The sequence below is a fragment of the Elgaria multicarinata genome, chromosome 21 (assembly GCF_023053635.1).
Source record: "Elgaria multicarinata webbii isolate HBS135686 ecotype San Diego chromosome 21, rElgMul1.1.pri, whole genome shotgun sequence".
NCBI classification, from domain to species: Eukaryota; Metazoa; Chordata; class Lepidosauria; order Squamata; family Anguidae; genus Elgaria; species Elgaria multicarinata.
The window spans coordinates 5,467,123-5,490,632 of record NC_086191.1 but is presented as its reverse complement, the minus strand read 5'-3'; the positions used below and the strand labels follow the sequence as shown (position 1 = coordinate 5,490,632).

General features: G+C 48.7%; 1 protein-coding gene across 1 annotated transcript; it reads left to right on the top strand.

The window, feature by feature from the left end:
- Window positions 1–281: 281 nt before the first annotated feature.
- On the top strand, window positions 282–22,818 carry LOC134412165 (hepatocyte nuclear factor 6-like). The gene is made up of 2 exons (XM_063145990.1): window positions 282–1,236; window positions 22,514–22,818. The coding sequence occupies exons 1-2, from the start codon at window positions 282–284 to the stop codon at window positions 22,816–22,818; spliced, it is 1,260 nt and encodes a 419-aa protein (XP_063002060.1).
- Window positions 22,819–23,510: the final 692 nt, after the last annotated feature.

Here is a 23,510-nt window from a genome sequence, read left to right as displayed (position 1 = left end):
GACCGAAGGAGCTTTGTAGTTTAGCTAATGCATGCGTAATTTGCACTGCCTGATGAATCCTCAACACATATATTTTTTTTAAAAAAACACCCAAAACGAACCCTGCTGCATTTTTCTTCGTCTTCTCTGTCTCTCATCAAAACACAGCTTAGAACGTCCATTCTGGTCCTTCTCAGCCACCCCCGCGTCTACACCTTCCGGAGTCCAGGGCTTAGTCGGCTGGGGCGATTACGGCCGGGTGGCCAGGCGAACGGGATGGTGATGGCCTAGCGGGCGGAACCATGAACGTCCAGTTGGGTTTGGAGAACGGCGGGGACATGTCGGTCCAGGAACAGGAGCTCATGCACAGCGACAGCCGGGCCTTGCACTCGGCTCTCCAGAGGCCATCTTTGGTGGCTTCCGTCCTGGAAGGAAGTGACTACCACCGGGCCGAGCACGCTTTGGCCACCACGCTGCACCCCGGGCTGGGCTTCGGGGGAGACTCGCCCACCGCCGGGGCGGGCAACAGCTACACCACGCTGACCCCGCTGCAGCCCCTGCACGAGAAGTTCCACCATCAGCACCATCACCACCACCATCACCAGTGTTTGCCGATGGGCAACGTCATTGGAAGCTTCACCCTCATGAGGGAGGACCGGGGGCTGGGGGCCGGCGGGAACTTTTACAGCCCTTACCACAAGGACATCGGCATGGGCCAAAGCTTGTCCTCGCTGCCCAGCCCGCAACTGGCTCCCATGCACAGCTACACGGGACACGCCACCGCCGGGCACTTGGCCAACGAGAAGATGGTGATCAGCAACGGCTTCGATGCCCACTCGACCGCCATGTTTGGCCGGATGGACCAGCACTTCCCGCGGGAGATGTCTCCCGCCCAGAACTCCACCATGGCCTCCCCAAATGCCATGAGTCAAACCCCCTACGGCCACCCTCGGGTGGACATGAACGCCCGGCCCAACCCGCCCATTGCCACCCAGACCACCGTCCTCTCCAGCCAACTGGAGGAGATCAACACCAAAGAGGTGGCCCAGCGGATCATCGCCGAGCTCAAGAGGTACAGCATCCCACAGGCCATCTTCGCCGAGCGAGTCCTCTGTAGGTCTCAGGGGACCTTGTCAGACCTCCTCAGGAATCCCAAACCCTGGAGCAAACTCAAGTCCGGGAGGGAGACGTTCAAGAGGATGTGGAGGTGGCTCCAGGAACCCGAATTTCAGAGAATGGCAGCTTTAAGGTTAGAAGGTAAGATAATATTTTTCACCGCCGCAATCGGGGTCCCAAGGCTGGAACAATACAAGGAAACTGGTTCCCCCGAGAACCAAGTCCGATGGCCACTCAATTCGGAGCAAGCTCCGTTGGAGTCGGCAGGACTGGTTTCCGAATCGATGCCCCAAAGATTGTATCACAACAAGCCTGCGGTCCCTATCCATGCTTACTCAGGAGCAACCCCCTTTCAAGACAGTGGGATTGGTCTTCTGAATAAGCATGCACAGGGTTGGACTACAGGAAGCCCACCCTCAAAAACATTGCATTATTGGGCAACTCCAGCATTAACTATTGCAGCAGTTTGGCACCCATTCTTCTAGGCAAGAAGTTAGGATGGGGTGAAAGGGAGGAGCCAGAGTTCTTAGATGCCAACCGAATTTTTTAGTCACCGGGGCGACCAGGCGCCTGGCATTTCTCCATCTCTAGACCCACAGCGAGGGTTAGTCCATTAATAGGAATTTCGTCTATCAAATTTGATTTCTAAGCCATCTTTCCTCCACGGAAAAGGCAGGTCCATGCGATAAACCCCATCCCAATTGCATCCTCACAACAACCCTGTTGGGTAGGCGAGGTCCAAGTGATGGTGCCCGGGCCGTGTTTGTCCAGGGCTTTTTACGGCTGGGCTGGGATTTCGACCTGTTTTCCCTCACCCCGGCTGTCCAAACCGCTCCATCCAAGGCCTGAGGGACCTCAGACGCAGCGGCTTCACCAAGGGCTCCAAAAGCTAAGCCAGATGAGAAAGACATAATCATGGCGAACCCCAGCCCGGGTTGAGATTTATTCCGCTTCTCCATGGGGAATTTTATTTTAGTTTGCGGGGAATTCTGTTTGAGATCCTTCCCCTTCATCTGCCAAAAGGCAAAGTATGCAAACCGTGACGGTGGGAGAGATTTCCGTCCAACAACTCCTTCTGGAAGGGGAGGAAAAAAGTCTCTCTCCAGTGGCGGGCAGTTCCACGGTTTTTCGGAGAGGTATTCGCCAAAATCCATCCACCGTGAGGTGAAGGAACCAAAAAGGCATCCCGTTCAATTCCCCCCACTTTAAGCAAGGCTGTACCCACAGCTCACCCTTGATGAACCCCCAGGGGTCCCATTGCAGTTGCTAAGCAACCCCCCAAATACGCACCCACCCACCCACCAAAACTCTGGGCCGATCGCAACTCCCAGGCCAGCAAAATGGCTGTTGCGGCGGTTCCATCCGATTACCCCCCCCACTCCATCTTTTGCAAACAGCGGCCGTTCGCGCCGTGGAGAGCCAGGTGATGGAGATGCAGAAAGGAGAAGAAATAAAAACCCTAGCCGAATTGATTCAAAAATAAAATAAAAACAAAACCAACCAACCACAAACCAGAGAGAGGAAAAGAGCCGGAGCAAAGCAAAGGTCAGGGCTGTGGTGACTTCTTGAAAACTGTGAAGTCTTGAATATTGGGGACGCGGAATGAATCATCACCCGCTCGGATGCATTATTCTCGGGCAATAGGAATCTCTATTGATTAGGGGTTTAAAATTTTCTTTGCAATAGAGAAGTATCCAATATCTGTAAGAGAGGAGGGGATTATGAAGAAGAAAAAAGAGAGAGAAAATCTTATACGGATTATTTTTAGGTATCTCTCTTTTGTCTTTCCTTGTATTGTTCCTCACCTCCCTTGAACGTATTTTCCTGTGATCACCTGAACGCGATTTTTTGGGGGAGAGGGGGAATTGGATTTTATTGTGATCCCCTCCACAATTTCCTTCCTCGCCTCCTGATTTAGCGCGACTGCCCCGTTTTGCAAACTCCCTCGGACACTTCAGCTGCCCGTGAAAGCGGGAATTGATATCCTCCTGTTCTGAATTTAAATTTCCTCCCGGCTTACCCAAAATTACAGATGCCGTGGGATTCAGGTGTTGTGTGGATGTGCATGTTTTGAAGGGAAGAGCGTTGAACAAAAGGTGGAAAGGTTATGAAGCTTACATCGGATTTCTATAAAATTTATTTGCATCATTGAGGCTACGATCCAAGGCACGCAGTTACCTGGGAATAAGTCCCCCGGAAGATAGTGGGGCTTACTTCTGAGTAACCTACCATAGGTTTGCACTTTTTGGCTGCAGTCCTAAAAAAAAAAAACAGCATTTACCCAGGGCGGCTAATTCTCACTACAGTCCAAAAGCCTGAGTAAACCTACTTAGGATGGTGTCATTAATTCAGCTTACCCAGGACCCGCAAAAAAAAAAAAAAATGCATTTCTGTAAGAAAATGGATGAAAATGTTTCGAAAGTCACAACCACATTCGTGACATTTTGAATCCGGGCAAAAGTTCATTTTGGGTGCAAGAAAAGGGGCGAATTTTCACCTGGGGGACAATTTAGCGGAGAGGAAACGTCAACGAAGCAGGAATAGGAGGGGTAGAGGTGTGTAGAATTGTGCCTGGCGTAGAATGGCCTTCCAGATGTGTTGGACTACAACTCCCATCACCCCCAGCCAGCACAGGCTTGGGGGAAGAAGATAGAGGAGGAGATTTTTTCCCCCTCATGCCCTGAGTATGAGCTTCCCCGGAGTGACTTGTTTGGCCCATGCGTGAAGCAAGGCCTGACTAGAGAGCCCTGGTAGCCGTATCAGGCCTTAAGAACTCTTAACGACGCAAGAGCCCTCCTGGATCAGGCCACGGGTTCAAATAGACCAGCATTCTTTTTCCGCAATGGCCAACCAGCTGCCCACAGGAAGCCACAAGCAGGAAATGAATGCAACAGCACCCTCCTGCCCATGTTCCCCAGCAATTGGTGTATAGAGGCTTACTGCCTCTGATACTGGAGGTAACACATAGCCATCAGGGCTAGTAGCCATGGATGGCCTCCTCCTCCAGGAATTGATCCAACCCCCTGTTAAAGCCATCCAAAGTGATCCTGCGGTGGTGAATTCCACAGGCTGTGCTGTGTGGAGAAGACCGTCCTTTGATCTGCCCTGTATCTCCCACCCATCAGCTTCATGGGATGACTCCCTTTGGGTTCTGGGTTTATGGGAGAGGGAGAAAAATGTCTCCCGGTCCACAGTCTCCCCACCAGATCAGCTTTTGCACCCTTCCAAAATGTCTCCCCTTAACTTGCCAGTTCTCAAGCCCGCTTCCATCTTGACGGCCCAGCTGCGTTTTGTACCTTGCAAAGCTATGCAAGAACATGACGTGAGGACCCATAAGGCCTAGCAGGTAGAGGAGGACACGGGCCATGCGTCACTCAGGCACCAAAGGCTACATCTGTGTTCCACTTATACCTGGGGTGGTTAATCTCAGGCCCATGTGGGGATCAAACCCAGCCTTCCCCAAATTGCCCCGCCCCTTCTTAGCCCCGCCCCTTCCCCGAGCCCCAGTTGTCGGGCTTTTCCCCTGTTTCTCTACCTTTCCCCCTAACCCATTCTAAAAGGTCAGAGTGCCTTTTCAAAGGGTTGGTTACTGGCAGTGAGAGCTTTAACCTAAAATATGCGGAGAGTTTGGTTATTTGGGGCCCCGCCCCTTTTCCTTTGTCCCCGCCCAAAACGGAAACACGGCCCTCCAAAATGGAATCCAGCCCTCGGGTTGCACAAAGTCCTTGAGCAGAGATCAGAATTTGGCAGGAATGCTCGCGCTGGATTATTATTATTATTATTATTATTATTATTATTATTATTATTATTATTATTATTTATTTATTTATTTATTTATATAGCACCATCAATGTACATGGTGCTGTACAGATAACACAGTAAATAGCAAGACCCTGCCGCATAGGCTTACAATCTAATAAGTTGTAGTAACTTGGTTCTGTAGCCCCACCTTGTCCTGTCAAGCCCCGCCCCTTTAGCACCACCCACTCCCATCTTCAGCCACGCCCTTCTCCCTAACACCAAAGTGGCCACACAAGTACTCCAGTAAAACACAATCAGCTCTGGAGGTTTTGGGCTTTCCTACCTTCCCAGAAATGGCTGAATCTCCAAACAGAGAAAGATACAAGACGTTTCTTGAGAATTCCTTGCAATGATTGAATATATGTATATGTATCTCCAAAGCAGAGCTGGAGGGGAGGGAGAAAAAGAGACCCTTCCCAAAATTCAATTAGTACCACTTCTCACCTGTCTTTCGGCTTAGAAGACAGGACAAATAAATAAATGTAAGAACATGAGAACATCAGAAGGGCCCTGCTGGATCAGACCGAGGGTCCATCTAGTCTAGCACTCTGTTCAAACAGTGGCCGACCAGCCGTCAGCCAGGGATGAACAAGCAGGACAAGGTGCAACAGCACCCTCCCACCCATGTTCCCCGGCAACTGGTGCACACAGGCTTACAGCCTCGAATACTGGAGGTAGCCCCCAACCATCAGTGCTAGTAGCCATGGATAGCCTCCTCCTCCAGGAATTTATCCAACCCCCTTTTAATGCCATCCAAATTGGTAGCCGTCACCACGTCTAGAGGTAGCAAATTCTATAGTTTAACTCTGCATTGTGTGAAGAAGTCCTTCCTTTCATCCGTCCTGAATCTCCCATCCATCAGCTTCATAGGATGAGCCCCTTTGGGTTCTAGTATTATGGGAGAGGGAGAAAAATGACTCCCTGTCCACGTTCTCCACACCAGGCATCATTTTGCACACCTCTATCCTGTCTCCCCTCAGCCTCCTTTTCTCCAAGCTAACCAATCCCAGCTGTTGTCCCCTTCCCTCGTAGGGGAGATGCTCCAGCCCCTGAATCCTTTTCGTTGCCCTTTTCTGCACTTTTTCCAGCTCTATAATATCCTTTTTTTAAAGCTGTGGTGACCAGAACTGTACACAGTATTCTAAGTGTGGTCGCACCATAGATTTGTATAAAGCCAGTATGCAAATCTATGGTACAACCACACCATAAACGTTCCTCTGGCCATGTGCATGACTAGTGTATCTCTGAATGCTAGAGCCAGTCATGAAGGGATGCCCGTTCCCTTCGTGGTCTCACTTCTGAGCGTCCCAGAGGGATGTATGTGTCTGGGCACAGTCCGATGCAGAAACTAGACAGACCCCTGGTCCATTAGCAACTTTGATCTTCAAATTTATGCCCGAGCTCCAACCTTGGTACATATCAGGCCTGTTCCTGGTCCTTCTTCTTGGTGCTCATAACCCTGCAACCCACTCGTTCAAAATCTAAACTGAACGCTTCGTCCGTCCCGAGTGCCGGATGCGCCCATGCCAGAAGGGAGGGGGGGAGAGCGAGACCGAGAAAGAATATTCCAATGGAATCGACATCTCTATACTTAGATATGCTGAGGCGTAGTTATTCTAATAATATTTTCCGCGCGGCGGCAAGCCCTGTCAAAAGATGACTATAAAACGGAGGCTTCACTCTGCTGACCATCGCAAATGATATATTTGTAATGGCCAGTCTTGCATTGATGGGAAATTAAAAGATTTTCTCTCTCTCTTTTTTAAAAATAAAGATCACTTAGCTCGCTGGCTTTTAACGGAATCCTTCGAAAGGGTCTGTTAAAAACAGAAGCAAAGGCCATTTAGAGGGTGTAAAAACACTTTAACTGTCTACCAAGAGTCAAGGCAGCTGTATTGGGGGACACTGCTCAGTTTTGGAATTCTGCTCCTTTGGAGATCCCTAAAGTCTGAGCCTGGGTGACTTCCAGAACTGGTGTATCTGATGTTTTGATTCAAATGTTGATTTTGGGGGGTAGTGATGGGATAAAAGGATTAATAGATGGGTTCTTTCCCTAGGATGGGAAAACGCGGGCAGATTTTAAGCTTGTGGGTTCTATTTGGGGATTTGTTTATGTATTAGACACCCGAGGTCCACCAACCAAAGCCGAATATAAAACAGGGGCACAGAGGGTGGAGCCCCCCATGGGGATGATTTGCATATACAAATACACACCTAGATCTAGTTTCATACAGAAGGAGGATTCTCTAAACAGCCTTCTCGTTGCTGTTTTTCAGCACCTGGAAATCAATCTACTGCAAGTCATCTCCGTGTGGGGCTTGTGTGGGGCTCACGGGGAGCTCCGCCCTCTGGGCCCCTCTTTTGCATCCGGCTCTACTACTGGCAGATTCCCCGAACGCCGTCTGTGGCTTGTTCTCCAGCATTTGTGTGCATTCTCCCCATTCGAAAAGGCGGAAATGCTTAGTTACTTCCAATATGTATTTGAAGCCCGCCGGGGGGGGGGGAGGTAGTATTTTGGCCACGCCCCTTTTCCCACATGGCCACGCCCTCCACTGGAATGCAGCCTGCAAGAGAAAGAGGACTAGAAGAAACATTTCAGTTCTCAATGGTTCCATTTCACAGTTCTATGGGAGAAAGTAAGGGGCTGCCGTTCTATCATATCGGTTCTATCATATCGGAGTCTGAGCATGCAATTTCAGACGGGGGGTCTCCACTAGGCTCCCCGAAACTTCCTCGTAAAACACATTCAGGGAAACAAACCCAACGCTGGCTTCCTCCACGCCTCCATTGTCCCTGGGCTGTCATAATTTCCGTATTTTATAATGTCGTGCAATTGAATTTACTTGTGGGTCGGGGGGGGCAGGGCCCCCCATTTCACATTAAGGTTAAGAGGGGCGAGCAAAGGCAGGGCTGGATGTTCTGTGGGTACCGCAGATCCTGTAAACCCTGGCGCTTCTGGATCTCCCCTAAAAGTTGTTAACAACCAAAACGTTCGAAAACGGAGTCCTGTGTTCCAGGGATTCCAGATCTAAGAGGCGGCTTGTGGCTCCATGTCGGTGGGGCAGTGAATCCGATCCGGGTTTTTGTCAGAACTCTAAAGGAGAGCTCTGACAAAAAAACGGAGTGGATCCACCAGCCTTCACCGGATCTAACTGATCTAATTTCATTTTTCCTATGTAATGAGCTCAAACCTCCTCGCCACCTTGCCTCAGTAACCCTGCAAGGTAGGACATTTAAAAATCATTTTGAAATCTTTTTACCCTGTTTTCCAATTAAAAAACCCAAAACACTAAACTAAAGAACGCTTCTATAGCAGTTTAATAATTGCCACACAATAAAAAAAAAGAACACTCAACAGAAAAGTACAAATCCAATATTAAAAACAGACGCCAGAAATGTTTTTTAAAAAAACCAGCCACTGAAAGGAACAACGACAAAAGGTGAGGATTGAGTCATCAAATCAGCCTTCCCTAACCTGATGTGTGGGCCATTTTTTTTTTAAAAAAATTATTACATGTTTTAATCCTTTACTTCCATTAACTTGCTAATGACCACCCATTTGGATGGCTTGAAAAGGGGGTTGGATAAATTCCTGGAGGAGAAGACGATTCTTGGCTACTAGCCCTGATGGCTAAGTGCAACCTCCAATATCGTAGACATTAAGCCTATATACATCACTTGCTGGGGAACATGGGTGGGAGAGTGTTGTTGCACCCGTGTCTTGCGTGTGGGACGAAGGCTGGCTGGCCACTGTGTGAACAGAGTGCTGGACTAGATGGACCCTTAGTCTGATCCAGCATCAGGGCTTTTCTTAAGCTTTTCCCTTCCCTTGTATCATCACAACAACCCTGCGAAGCAGATTAGGTTATGTGCACGCCGCGACTGGCCTGGGGCTACCTAGCACGCTTCATGGTTAAGGGAGGATTTGAACTCGAGTCTCCCCGGTCCCCAAAGGACCCTGTAATTACTGCCCCATGCCCCCAAGTCAGTTCGCCACTTTCCGAGCGAACCCCTGAACACGTTGCGCGTCGGCTGCTCACGCCCAGCGACGACGCGCCTTGTTCTCACTCGGCAAACCGTTTTGACCTCTGGCTGCTGCTCCTTTCTCGACACCGTCCCCCAGTGACCGCCCCCCCGGCACCTTCCGCGCATCGCTCACGCCGGGGATATGCCACTTCCCCGGCCTTGCACGAGGCTGCGTCACTTGCGCCGAGAGCAACAGCTGGCTTGTTAGCAGCTAATGAAGCTGTCAAGGGGGTGATAGATCCATTGCAAGGATGCTCATACACCGGGATGTCCAAGGGAGCCAGCCGGGCGTCCCTCTCCCTTGCCTGGAGCAGTGAGAGGTTCAAAAGAACCTTTTCCCTTGGAGGAGGAATCAACACAGACGATTCTGTGTGTGCTCCACTTCACAAGAAGCAGTGATCCGCCCCCAAATCCGCAAAACTGACAGCGAAATTCGAGGAAACCGTTTCGCGGAGCGCCTTCCAAAAACGTCGTTTTGCTGATTCGTTCCCAGCTCAGGGCTACCTGCGCCCCTCCAGATCTTGTGTGACTACAATGCCCATCCCTCAACCGTGCTGGCTGGGGCAGATGGGATTTGGAGTGCAGAGCTCCTCAGCTTCCCTAATTTCGCCGATTCGTCAACGTGATTATTTGCGAGCAAGCCCCACGGGACGCAGCAGGGCTTACTTCTGTTCAGACATGCCCACGGATCATTAACCTCCGACCCTTTCCAAGACGCTTTTAAAAACTTTGAATCCGCTTTCGAATAAAGCATCTTTGGGTTTAGGAAAGCCATTTTTTTTAGGAAAGCCAACTTCTTTCGGCGCCTCCTAAAAACATCTTTATTCCAAGAAGCCTTTCTTTAACATGCAGCCTTGGATTTCTGATTTTTGCTTCTTTTTAAATTTTGTTTTAACTGTTTTATTCTGTTTTTATTTTCATTTTACCTTGTACACCGCTCCGAAATTTTTCAATGGGGAGTGGTATATAAATATTCTAAATAAATAAATAAATAAATAAATTTGTATTTGCGTGGCCATTTCACCAGGCCAGGGCAAGCGGGACGAGATTCGATAAATCGAAACAGCCCTTTTCATTGTGAGCGAAACTGACTTTGAAATCCTCGGTGTTACTTTGAGTCGCCCTATCCAGTTGAATGGCTCGGCACGATTGATTTCAATGGGAAAGTCCCTCCTATTAAAATCAATGAGTCCCCAGAAGCTGGGTGTTTAATTCTCAAAGTGTTTAATCAGATTCCACTGAGTTCAATAGGGTTTACTCTCAGGTAAGGGCTACGGTCTAAGATTGGCTGCATTGTGCCAATGGAACCAGAAAAAGGACGTTTCTAAAAATGAAATCCCAAATGGGAATTATAAAACAATCCGACCTGTTCCAAAGTCTTTCTTTATCACTAGAACATTTGTGTAGGAAAACAATTACATATCGCATGTAAGTAAACACATTATCATCATTTTAGGCCTGGTCAGCCAATTGACATAATATTTCGTCAGCCAATTTCCCGCTTTTGAACAAATAAACCAATTCCATTTTTTTTTTTAAAAAAAAAGGGGCAGCTGAAATAACCTTGAAAATGGCTGTGCTGTTAACCACGTTGCCTCAACGTTAATTAAAACCAGCCTCTATTGGCTAACCAACCCAGGCTACAGTTTATGCACGCTTAAACACCCCTGAACTCAACGGCACTTACTTCAGAGTAAACACGATCTGGAAGGTTAATTGGTTCAGACTCTTTAACCAACCCAAGATCCAATTGCATCCAATTCAGTTTCTATTGGTGTTCTGCTTTTAAACCTTTTTATATGGTGTTATTATTCTTTTAAAAAAATCTTTTATTGTTCACCGCTCCGTTATCAGTTTAGATGCGGAATGCTATATAAACGTAAATAAATGAACAACTTGGCAGCCTTAATCATTGCTGTCAAGGCTGTAGTTTTTCAGCAACAGCTTTATCGGTGTGGGTTGTATTTATATTGTGTGCGCCTGGCCTCATTAGTGAGAAGAACGAGGAGCAGGCAACGCATTTGGAGTTTGTACTTCCAGTTCAGGGGTAACAACCTTTTTAGGGCCCATTTTGACAATTTGAGAAATTGTCATGGGCGCCACCACAAAATGGCTGCCGTGGGCGGCGTAGCCAGTGACAAAGGACAACCTGCCTAAATGGTTGTGTACGAAACCAAGGTGGGATCTGGATCCAACACACTAAATAACTCTTTGGACCCACAGTTTTCAGCATGAACAGAAACCTGCTTTTCTCTGTGAGCCCACGAACTCCCAAATTAATTTAATTTTTCTCTCTCACTCTGGATTGCCATTCATAGATGCGCTCTCTCTCTCTCTCTCACACACACACACACACACACGACACTCATGAGCCGGTCCTGTTCTGGATGCCCGGATGCTCCATCGCTCCATCCGAGCCTCCTCAAGCGTAAACAGGCATGTGTAAATGCTAGCATTCAGGGATCGTTTCCAGACGGGTCAGCCATCTTGTCGAAAGGCCAACGCTAAGGCAGTTGGATCCAAATATCATGGCGGCCACCGAAGCCTTTGGACCGCCTGGGGACGTAAAATCCCAATTTAGCGGGCAATTTCTTATCCCCTGCCCTACATGCACGTACAAACACCACACGCCACAGAGAACGGGCAGCTGTGCGGAGCGCTTGAGGGGAGGGGAGAAACCGTTTCTTCCACGCCAGCTCTTTCTCTGCTCCCCTCGACCTACTGAGGGACTTCATATAAGGGAAGTCATTGATTTTATTTTCTGAGGCAGACACAAGCTCGCAAACGGCACAGTCGCCCACAATCCCCCGCCCTCCCCGCATTATTCCCCAGGGTGTTTTGTTCTGCAAAGTAAAACATTGATTTTTTGTGTGTTTCGATTGGACCAAAATTGCCCCTTCTCGGTTTTAACCCTGCCCCCGAATGTATTTTCTCTGCCGCCCAATGAGAGACTGAGCAAACTCAAATTCCTGGATTGTAACAACTCCAATTTGACCCAATTCTTACTGAAAACCTTTCGAATGGCTTTTATATCCCCCACTATCACCACAAAACACACACACACACGGCTTTCATTCAGATGGAACTGGATGCCCAGTTCCATCCACAGGAAGAAAGGTCAAAGAAGTGAACCAAACCACATTCAACAGGGAAAGTGAAGAAAAGTAGTGCAGAAATAGCCACAAATGAAATTATCAGCTAATTCCACCCCCTTTTATGTCTATCGAACTGGTGATCTGATTGATTTTGGTGCCCAGGGTGGAAAATCCCACTAAATCATTAGGTGTAATCCATGGTGTGAAACCAGTCAAACCAGGTAGGTTCATTCGTTCAAGATTTAGATGGACCTAAACGAGGAATGGACAAACCTGGAGAAGAGATTTAGTATTAGCCACGGTAGTGAAATATTTCCTTGTACCTACAGGCAGCTTTTCCCTGAAAGCCAGGGGCTGGGACTAAACAATCAGGGACCCCAGTCTCCAACATCTGGCTAAACATTGCGGCGTAGTGGCTAGAGTGTCAGACTGGGAGTTGGGAGATCCGGGTTCTAGTCCCCACTCGGCCATGGAAGCCTGCTGGGTTACTTTCAGCCGGTCACAGACTTTCGGCCCAACCTACCTCACAGGGTTGTTGTCGTGAGGATAACATGGGGAGAGAAGGTGGGTTATGTACGCCGCCTTGGGTTCCTTGGAGGAAAAAAGGCAGGATATAAATAAAAATAAATAAATAAAATAATATTGAACAGTGCCAGAAAAATCATTTCCCAGCTTTGATTGGCAAGAGCGTCTATTAAATTAAAAAGAAAGCAGGTTCAGGGTTTGTGCGTTTCTATCTTGGAGTACCGGTGATGCTGCATTGGGACGGGCACGTCTAACCTGTGCCCTTGCTTCTCTGCCCCTAGAAATTATCCGTTCAACTTGTCCGTAAGCAGGCTGTTATGAAGTTAATTGGATGGCCATTGCTCAGAGAAAGGAAGACGCAAAGCAGTCGTGTTTAGAAGACTCCAAATCAGCAGGATGCGGTCTTGAGGATGCGCCTCCAATAGCCCTCTCTTGCCCCCTCAAAGAGAAACCCCACATTTTCCCAAAAGGCGAGCGGTGCCCCCGTTTCTCCTGGCACCCCCTAGCATTTCCTCGGCTCGGGCGCGCCAACCATCCCGCCCGGCAAGGGTTAACGAAAAACTGGCTGTTCTCTGCAGCCAGCGTAGCTTGGATCTGATCAATATTTTCTATCAGCGTGCAGCCAAAGCAGAGGAGTAAAGGCGGGGGGGCAGGCAGGCAGGCAGGCAGGCCCGCACGGGGAACAGTGAGAGCGCGCAGGAGGCAGATGGGAGAGTGAAGTCAGCTTGTCACGTTTCACAGCCACAAGACAGACACATAGATCAGGGCTTTTAAAAACACACACCACCCTCTCACCACTTTAATGTATTGTTATTATTTTAAAATCTACCTTTTCCTTTGGCACCGAGACATTTTTGACAGCCTTTTCCTGTCCGCTACCTCTGGCCCGTTACCACGTTCTCCCTGCTACGAGCAAAGCTGCCGATAAATTAAGGCTATTATTATTTTAAAATCTTTCCTTTTGCATTGAGAAACTCTGATGCCCTTTCCCTTCTCTGTTGCCTCTGACCCAACACTAGGCTTTCTCTCCTTATTTATTACATTGATAGCCCACCTTTTTTCCCCTCTTGGAAGTAACTCAAAATCCTTTCTCCATTTTATCTTCACAACAACCCTGTGAGGTAGGTTGGGCTGAGAGTCTGTGACTGGCCCAAAGTCACCCAGTGGGTTTCCACGGCCGAGTGGGGACTAGAACCCGGATCTCCCGACTCCCACTCTAACCACTACACCACACAGTCTGTTAAATGTATTTTTTAAAATTAATTGTATGTCTCTCCTCTCACACTGCTAGTGAATTTATTTTTTTATTTTTGCCCGGTTCAATTATTTGTACATTAAAAAGTAAGAAAAAGAACTAAAACGGCTTACAATAAAAGAACACACACACTCACACACAGTGGAAAGAAAATAGAAGCATCTATCCGTTAAAAACATCCACCACCAGCACTTAAAGATAAGGTCCTGTACAATTCCATATCAGGGGGAGAAGCTACTGGCCAACACCCATGATGTCACCCACGTATCTTTGCCACCACGGAACAATTTTGTGGCTCTTTTGGAGCTGGGCCATTCACAAAAGGGCGACTAGCAGGAATTCGGAAGATGCACGCTCTTCTTCCTCACCACTGCAAGGCCACGTTAGGAAAAACTACACTAACTGGATTTGTGCTTCCCTTGTTTATGTTAAAGGCACAGGACTAGTGCCAGGAAAACAATAATAATTTTTTAAAAAACCAGAGAAGGTGGCAACTCTGAACAGAAAGTTCACAATTTCGGGTGTTCTGCAAGTATCTGAAATCTAAGCGTCTTTTGCTGGTCCTCAGTCTCGGCAATTAATTAATTTTCATACAAGGATGTCGCTTCTGTCAAGATAGTAGCACAGCCGACGATATCACAAGCGTTAGACGAATTCATGGAGGATGACAGAACGAGCTGTGAGAGCTATGCAGAACTTCCACGTCCAGACGTCCACCGATTACAGAAAACAGGGATGGTAAACTTTAAACAAACAAACGCTGGGGCGCCCCATTCTCTCAGGGGTCATGAGTTTGGGGTCACAAGCCATGAGTTGGTGGGTCTGGAGCCCCAAGCAGCCCTTTTCTCTCTGCCAGGCACCCCTTCTTTCTTTGTCCTCCTGAAACTGCCCTTCTTTCTCTTCAACACCCCCTTCTCTTTCTCTTCCCCCACCTCGACACCCCCTTCACTCTCCTTGACACCTCTTCTGTCTCACCAATGCTTCTTTCTCTCTCCCTCTTCAACACCCTGTTCTCTCTCCCTCTCTCATACACACACCCCTTTCTCTTTCTCTCTCTCCAACATCCCTTCTCCTTCTCTCCCCAACTCCCCATTATCTTTCTCTCTCCCTAACACCCCTTCACTCTCTCTTCAACACCCTGTTCTCTCTCCCTCCCCACCTCTCTCTCTCTCTCCAACACCCCTTCTCCTTCTCTCCCCAACACCCCATTATCTTTCTCTCCCCCCAACACCCCATTATCTTTCTCTCTCCTTAACACCCCTTCACTCTCTCTCTTCAACACCCTGTTCTCTCTCCCCACCTCTTTCTCTCTCTCCAACACTCCTTCTCTCCCCAACACCCCATTATCTTTCTCTCTCCCTAACACCCCTTCACTCTCTCTCTTCAACACCCTGTTCTCTCTCTCTCCCCACCTCTTTCTCTCTCTCTCCAACACCTTCTCCTTATCTCCCCAACACCTCTTCTCTCTCTCTCCCTCCAACACCCCATTCTCTTTCTCTCCCCCATCTCGACACCCTCTTCACTCTTCCTGACACCTCTTCTTTCTCCCCAAACCTCTTCCCTTTCTCTCTCCCATTAAACCCCCTTCTCTCTCTCTCTCTTCATCTACTTCTCCCCGACACCTTTCTCTCTCTCTCCCCAACACCCCTTCTCTCTCTGTGCCCACCCTGATATCTCTTTTCTCTGACACCTTCTCTTTTTCTTTCTCCCAACACTTTTCTCCTCCCCTCCCTCTTTTGACACCCCCCTCTCTCTTAGCAGGCTACTGGGGGAGGGACAGATTGCCCCTGCACAGGGCTTCTGAAATTGGCGCTGAGAACCCCACCCCTGAAATAGGCCATGGTCTGCTTTTAACAGGGGTTGGGTGAGTGGGATTTTAATCTTCAATTAAAACTTCCCTTCAGCGGTTGAACCGGCCCATCACCAAAAAGACCCTCCCAAGTCTGGTGCGTCATGCCAGGCCCTGAACAAAATACAGATCCAGGAATTTGGAACATTCTCTGGCGAAGCGGTATCGCTTCCCAGGCTCTGCATTTTTGATCGTTGTAAAAAATCTACGCTGAGCCTTCGGGGAAGGGTGTGTGTGTAAGAATGGGACAGAAATCTGTAAAGTACCCCCCCTTCCCGGTTTCTTGCCCACATCATCCCAAAACCTGCCATCTGTGAGACGGCACCAAAATTTCTCCTGTAAATGGTGAATTAAAGTAAAAGACTCATTTAGAGAAGGAGAAACCTTGCAAGGTTTTAACACAGAGCGATAAAAAATGGAGCCCATTAAATGTTAATAAGAGGCCTTCCGCCAACTTGCTTAATAACATCTTAGCTTTGCAAAATTACATCTTGCTTTCATATTATGACGGACCTGAGGGCCTGATGCTGTTTCATTCCTTTACCTTTGCTTTTTGACGTTGCATCTGTTTTATGCCCGTTTTCGGCGGTTGCTGAGAGAGACTGCCAGGGAAATGTGAGAAAAGGGTTGCCAATTGATCGGAGAAAGAATTACCTCCTCGTTCTTGTGCTTTTTACAGAATTTGGCAGGTCGAAGCTGTTCACGGCATGGAAATAAGTCGGCAATGGTCACCCCTTTAACTTTCGTAGTGATAACGTTTTTAAGCTACAAGGGATTATAATTATTTGGCTAAAATTGGGGGTATTCAGTCGTTGTGTGCGGATTTACAGATTTCATTACCCACTCCTTCCCCTATAATTTAAACTGGATAAGCATGATAGATGGCTAATCTCTCAAGGTCCAGTGAAAGGCAGAGGAGCAGCAGGCAATGAAAAAGTTGGCAACCTTACTTACACAAAGCATTAGGATAGAGCAAAAAGCCTTCTCATGAACGACTCACAAAAAACAAGCATTCCCCAGGAGTTGAGCGTCCTTAGAACGGGGATTGCCATATACAATATACCATCAAGTCTGTACCAAGCAGCGCTCTAAGGCTTCATGAGCTCAGGGCAAAATGCGCTTGAACCTCGAACTCAGGGCTGTTGAATTTCTTTCAGCCTGAGAGACAAATTCCATTTTGGAGACGCATTCCAGGGATGGGCAGGGTTCCAAAGAGGCGGGGACAAAATTCCAAAAACACCAGCACATTTCCAGTGAAAGTTCTTCCTGCCAGATTCTGAGCCTTAGAAGAGATGTTACAGTCGTTTTGATAGGGGAAACGTGGAAACACTGAATAACCAGTAGTCTGGGGAAAGGGGCGGGATTAGGGGAAGGGGCGTGGCCTTCGGGGGAATCCTAGAGGGCCAGATTGGAATAAACTGGACAAAAAGCACAAAAGGGCAACAAAAATGATCAAGGGGCTGGAACATCTTCCCCATAAGGCTAAAACAGCTGGGGTTGTTCAGCTTGGTAAAAAGGAGGCTGAGGGGAGACCTGATAAAAGTGTACGAAATGATGCCTGGTGTGGAGAATGTGGATCGGGAGACTCAAAATACTAGAACCCAAAGGGGTCATATCCCATGAAGCTGATGGGTGGGAGATTCAAGACGGATTTAAAGGAAGGACTTCTTCACACAGCGCAGAGTTAAATTATGGAACTCACTGCCACAAGATGGAGCGATGGCCACCCATTTGGATGGCTAGAAAAGGGGGTTGGATAAATTCCTGGAGGAGAAGGCTGTCAGTGGCTAGGCGCTACCTCCAGTCTCCGAGGCAGTAAGCCGGTGTGCACCAGCTGCTGGGGAACATGGGTGGGAGGGTGCTGTTGCACCATGTCCTGCTTTGTGGGTCACCACGGTGCGAACAGAGTGCTGGACTAGATGGACCCTCGGTCTGATCCAGCAAGCCTCTTCTTACGTTCTTAATACTAGAAGGGCCCGACTGTTCAGCACACCTATTCTAACTGAGCACGTTCTCAGTCTTCTACATTCACCAGCTCTTGTTCTTTCCTTAATATCCCATTATTTCTCTCATGCTTCACTTCAACCCTCTCAAGCCCTAGGGTGGCCCCACCTCAAAACAGCTCTTATCAGGGCCGGCCCAAGACACTTTGCTGCCTGAGGAAAAGAACAAGATGGCGCCCGTTCCCATTCTATGTTCAAAAGCCAACCAGGTTGGCAGATCAATCTATCTTCAACACTAAGGTTGGGACAGCATCCTCCATCCCTGGACCTGGAGACACCCGCCTAACTAACTTAGGGAGTGCAGAGCAGGCCTCACCGTGTACTCCACCAACACACCTTTCTGCCACCTCTCAGAATCTGCCGCCTGAGGCGACGGCTTCACTTTGCCTGACGGTAGGGCCGGCCGCGGCTCCTACGCCTTTTGCAACTGCACAACTCACAAAAGCACAGTTTCCCTCATTGTGACACCCGTGCCAAATCGTCGCCTAGTCCATTGCGATGTACATTTTGGAATCGGCAAAGCGAGCAAGCCAAACAGCTGGCAACCGTGTTGGCATTTTCCTACTTGGCCCAAAAACCAAGTAAGGAGCGAAAGGGATCAACTGACCGGAAAACCTCTTGCTCTCCAGCCTCCTGAATCAACTCAGCTGTTGAAATTGTATAGAAATCAACACTACGGCATGCCGATTCCCACGCAACCCCCTCTTGAAAAGCTGGCCAGCCAAAAAGTTGGCCGGCCAGGCATTCAACAGTAGCCTCCCACTTCTGTCTTCGCCATCAGAGGAAATGATTCCAAATTGGTAAACGCAAGCGCACACTTTTGGAGGCTCTGGTGGCGGAGAGGGAAGGAGGCCATCCCCAATCATGCCAACGTTTCTGGAAGCTTCCGGCGCAACCCACTTAGAAGAAACCGGGAAGTCCTGCGTTATCTGTACAGCTCGCTCGGGACACAGAGCGGAGCTCCTTGCTCGGGGAAACTGCTATTCGAAGGAGGGGGAGACGGAAGACTCCAGTCACCAGAGTTATTGATTTGGCATTAAATTTCCTGGCTCACCCCCGGCCCTCCCCAAACCCCCTCCCTTTCATGCAGTTAAACCCAGGCATAAAAGCAGAGAGCAACAAAGTCATGAGCTTGGAGGTCATCGCCAGACGAGAACAGCAAACTTCTGTCTTTTCTTTTCCATTCAGCCAGCCCCATGCCAAAGGGGGGGAAAAGCAAAGTAATAGCGGTGTATCTAGGGTGACCCTATGGAAAGGAAGACCGGGCTCCTGTATCTTTAACAGTTGCATAAAAAATGGAATTTCAGCAGGTGTCATTTGTATACATAGAATCATAGAACAGCAGAGTTGGAAGGGGCCTACAAGGCCATTAAGTCCAACCCCCTGCTCAATGCAGGAATCCACCTTAAAGCATCCCTGACAGATGGCTGTCCAGCTGCCTCTTGAATGACTCTAGTGTGGGACAGCCCACAACCTCCCTAGGTAACGGATTCCATTGGCCTACCGCTCTAACAGTCAGGAAGTTCTCAGGAAGTTTCACATGCATTCACTGGTGAAACTCCCTCTTCATCACAACAGATAAAGCTGCAGGAGCTATACTAGAGTGACCAGTTATGAAAGAGGGCAGGGCTCCTGCAGCTGGAACGGTTGTGATGTGAACCCCTATCAAATCTTTCTTGTTGCGGTCCACAGGCCATCAGACATATAAACAGGCAGTTTACAGTAAAACCATAAATACACATTTGATTAAAACCACATAGAGTTAGGTTAAAAAGAAAAAGGTCCCGTTGAAGAGGCAGGCAGGCATACAACTGAGCAAGTCACAGCCTTCCACATTAAGGTGAGATGGTTCTAATACTAGCATTTCCGAATTTGCATCTGTACATAGCAATCAGGGTCCTATTTCTTTGGCACCGTTCTGGGTTTTTGCCCCCCCCCCCCTATTAAAAACACGTGTTTTCCCCAAACAGGCATTCCCAGGTGGGTAATCCTGTCCTCTGTATAAAGATATCCCATTGTACATTGCTCAGAAATTTCTTTAAAAGCAAGCAAGTCATAAATATTGTTAAAGGAGTGAAAGAACAAACACGCACAAGAACAATACCCATGAAGTTCATAACCTGTTCCTGTAGCTGTCTGCTCTTCCTAGCAGAGGTCCCACGCCTTTCAAGAGACAGGCAGGCATTCAACCGGTGTCTCCGCAGAGAGGCAGCAGAGCCCGCCACCTGTCTGCCTGCTTATCTTTTTTTGCCCCTCTCCTGACAGAGGCCTTGAACAGCCAGACACACACAAAAAGAGTGGGTAAATCCTCTTTACCTCACAGCATCTTCAGAAAAGATCACACCTGTGGAATTCCTGCTCAGACACACCTGGGAGGAAAGCCTGAGAAGGCAAATCACACCCTCTTCTCTCTCAGGTGAAATGGATTGCATTTGCATTAGAGTCATTATTCCTAAACGTTGTGTTTGCATATGTCATATGCAGACACCATGCACATCTGCACTCTCTTTCAGCTTCTCTGTGGGGGTGATGCATTTCTGCCCCATTTCTCCCTGACCCTATAGAAAGGAGGACAGGGCTCCTGTGTCTTTCACAGTTGCATAGTAAAAGGAATTTCAGCAGGGGTCATTTGTATATATGCGGCACCTGGTGAAATCCCCTCTTCATCACAACAGTGAAAGCTACAGGAGCCCTGCCCTCTTTTGTATCTGGTCAAGAGGGCAGGGCTCTTGCAGCTTTAACCATTGTGATGAGGAGGGGATTTCACCAGGGACTGCATGCATACCAATGACACCTGCTGAAATTCTCTTTTCTCTACAACTGTTAGAGATACAGGAGCCCTGTCCGCCTTTTCAAATGGTCACTCTATCCCTGATGCATGGTGGTTAAAAAGGATCGTGCCCCTTAATAAGACAGGCACTACTGGATCAGACCAAAGGCCTAGGTAGTCCAACAGGAGGGTACTGTCATCCTCATGTCCTATGGTAGTTATGAGTTTTCCCACTGGCAGCTGGTTGGCCACGCCACTGTAAGAAACAGGTACGGATGGGCGAACAAGCGATTTTCAAAAACACGAGGATTCCCCAGATCTCATGCTCACTTCCCGTTCGTGTTTGCAATTGTTGCGAATGGGGAAACAATGCAAACCGAGCAGCAATCGAACCGGAGACCAAAGCCAATTCAGTTTACTGAGCAACTCCGTGCAAATTGAGAAATTTGCGCAAAAACGAAGTGCAAAATTTGCGTAAAGGGACGTAAACACCCGCCCGGCGATTTGCGAACCGTTTCGGCAGACTCACGGTCACATTCGGGGCTTCAAAGAGGGCGTGCTCGCATGTCGTGAACAAAAACGAAATTTTCTTACATCCCTACGCAACGCTGGACTGGGTGGATGGGCCCTCAGGCCTAATCCAGTAGGTGTCTTTCGATTCAAGACGTATCCATCTACCCGCCCACTTTAATCTCTAGGAAGTCGTCGTCAGACGCTCTAACGGAAGCTCTAGAGTTGTCGCTCATATTATCTGCATCTCATTGGTCCGTCTCAATAATTATCTAGATCAGAAGTGGGCAGAAGGTAGGTTGCCAGATCTTTGGGACGTCAACACCCAGAAGCCCCTGCCAGCATGGCTAGGAATTCTGGGAGTTGAAGTCTAAAACAGCTGGAGGGTCACAAATTGTCCGTGTAGACACTGAGCAGGCTGCCAGGGTTCAGACAGGAGTCTTTGCCAGCCTGGCTGGTGGTGTTGGCAACTGAAACTGGGCTCACCCCCTGAGATAGCCCCCCCTTACATTAAAAGAAGTTAGCCCCTAAAGGGGGGGAAAGGCAAGCCATCCAGACTTGAGGCCATCTTTGGCGGTTCTTGTCTGCACATTGCCACCCATACGGATAAATGCCTAACTAGGAGGGGAAGCGCCTTCTCTGTGGTGGCCCCGCCTTCTCTGGCTTGACCTTCGCAGGGAGATCCGACTGACGTCCTCACTGCATACATTCAGCCACCAAGCCAAAACCTTCCTCTTCCAGCGGGTTTTAATCCGTCGCTCTCCGTATTCACTTTATTGCTGGCTCTTTTATCATTTTCAATGTGTATTGCTTTTTATTTTCTGGTTTGGGTTTTTTTAGGGTTATAGACTGCCCTGAGGGCATTTGTCAGTTGGGTAGTACGTATATACATTTAGTAAACAAAGAAAGGGTGACTTAAAAAAGAAACGTTGGGGGACAAAAAATTAAAGAACACCCCCGGAGCGATTAGGGATCATCTCTGGTAAAGAAAGAAATACCAGCTCCTAATTATTTATGGTCCAGACGTTAAGCCACAGGCTGGATCTAGGGATAATTCTGGGGTCTGTAACAGGGCACCTATGGACGTCTCTCCTGACATCTGCCACTCCTGATTTTTGGAGTTTTTTTTAATTTTATTTTTTTAAAAGTTAATGTTTTGTTAAGTGGGAGCCAGTTTCGTTTTTTGAGTTCAGAGCCAAGTTACTGGCATTTTGTGACTGGCCACGCCCACCACAGCAGCCGTTCTAAGGATGGCCATGCCCCATCCCCATGGCAGCCATTTTGTGAGAGCGCCCACAACACCCGCTCAAAATCCCAAACATGTCCGGGGACCCCTGCGTTAGCCGATTTCAGAGCTGCTTTCTGGTTTCCATTTGTTTTCGATACGGGACGTGCAATTGGGCGGGGGTCTTGGCAGCCATTTTGTGAGAGCGCCCACGACACCCGCTCAAAATCCCAGACGTGCCCGGGGGACCCCTGCATTAGCCGATTTCAGAGCGCCTTTGTTTTCCGTTAGTTTTCCCAACGTGTAATTTGACGGGTTCTTGTTTCCTTCTTATTCCTGCCTGCCTCTCGCCCTGCCAGCCTGCAAAAGGAAAGAGCAAGATCAAAGCAAAGCCGACAGAAACCACGTCCCTAAGCGCCACCGGCTGGTCTTCACCGACATCCAGCGCCGGACCCTCCACGCCATCTTTCACGAGAACCAACGGCCTTCCAAAGACCTTCAAATCACCATCGCCCAGCAGCTGGGCCTGGAGCTGTCCACGGTTAGCAACTTCTTCATGAACGCCCGGCGACGGAGCCTGGACAAGTGGATGGAGGAGAGCCGCTCCCCATCTTCAGGCAACCATGCCAACGCCGCCTCGGCCGTCACCTGCACCAAAGCATAGCCGGCGACGCGCCGGTCCCTTTCAGCGCACCAAAGATGGCGGCACGGCGGCACTCCGCCGACACGTGGAAAGGGAAAGGGTTGTTGAGGGGCGGAGTGGCAGGTTGACGATTTGTTTTTAATCCCTCTCTGGATTTAACCCCACTGGCAAACTCCAGCTGGATCCTAGGCGGGGTAAAACGGAGCGTCGCCTAGACTCTGAAGAAGGCCATGCCAAAGGATCGGGAAGAGAAAGGAAGAAAAACACCCACCCACAGCATCTCCCCTTGCAAATGGAAGGTCGGCGTCCCCTCGATCAAGGCTGTTTCAAGAACTTTTCACTTCTTTGTTCCCTCTTTGCCACCTGTTCTGTGTTGTTCCTATAGAGGAGGCAGTGCCATCTAGTGGTGAGCGGCGGGAAGGGGGGAGAAGCGGAGGAGGGCGGAGGGGGGGGGAGGGAGCAAATCTGGATATCTTCCATCTGTTTATGGGAAGTGGGCAACAGACAAAGGAGGAAAGCACCGTCTCCATTCCATGCATAACACCCTGCAAAGAAAGGAAGGGAAAACCTAAACCCTGGAACAATTAATTGCACGTCCAAATAAACCCCAAAATTTTGTTTATCTAGATTTTAACCAGGCCAACAAAGACGAGTTGAATTGGATGCCCCCATTTCCCCACCCCAACAGCTAGCTCTTTAAGCAAAAGACTCCT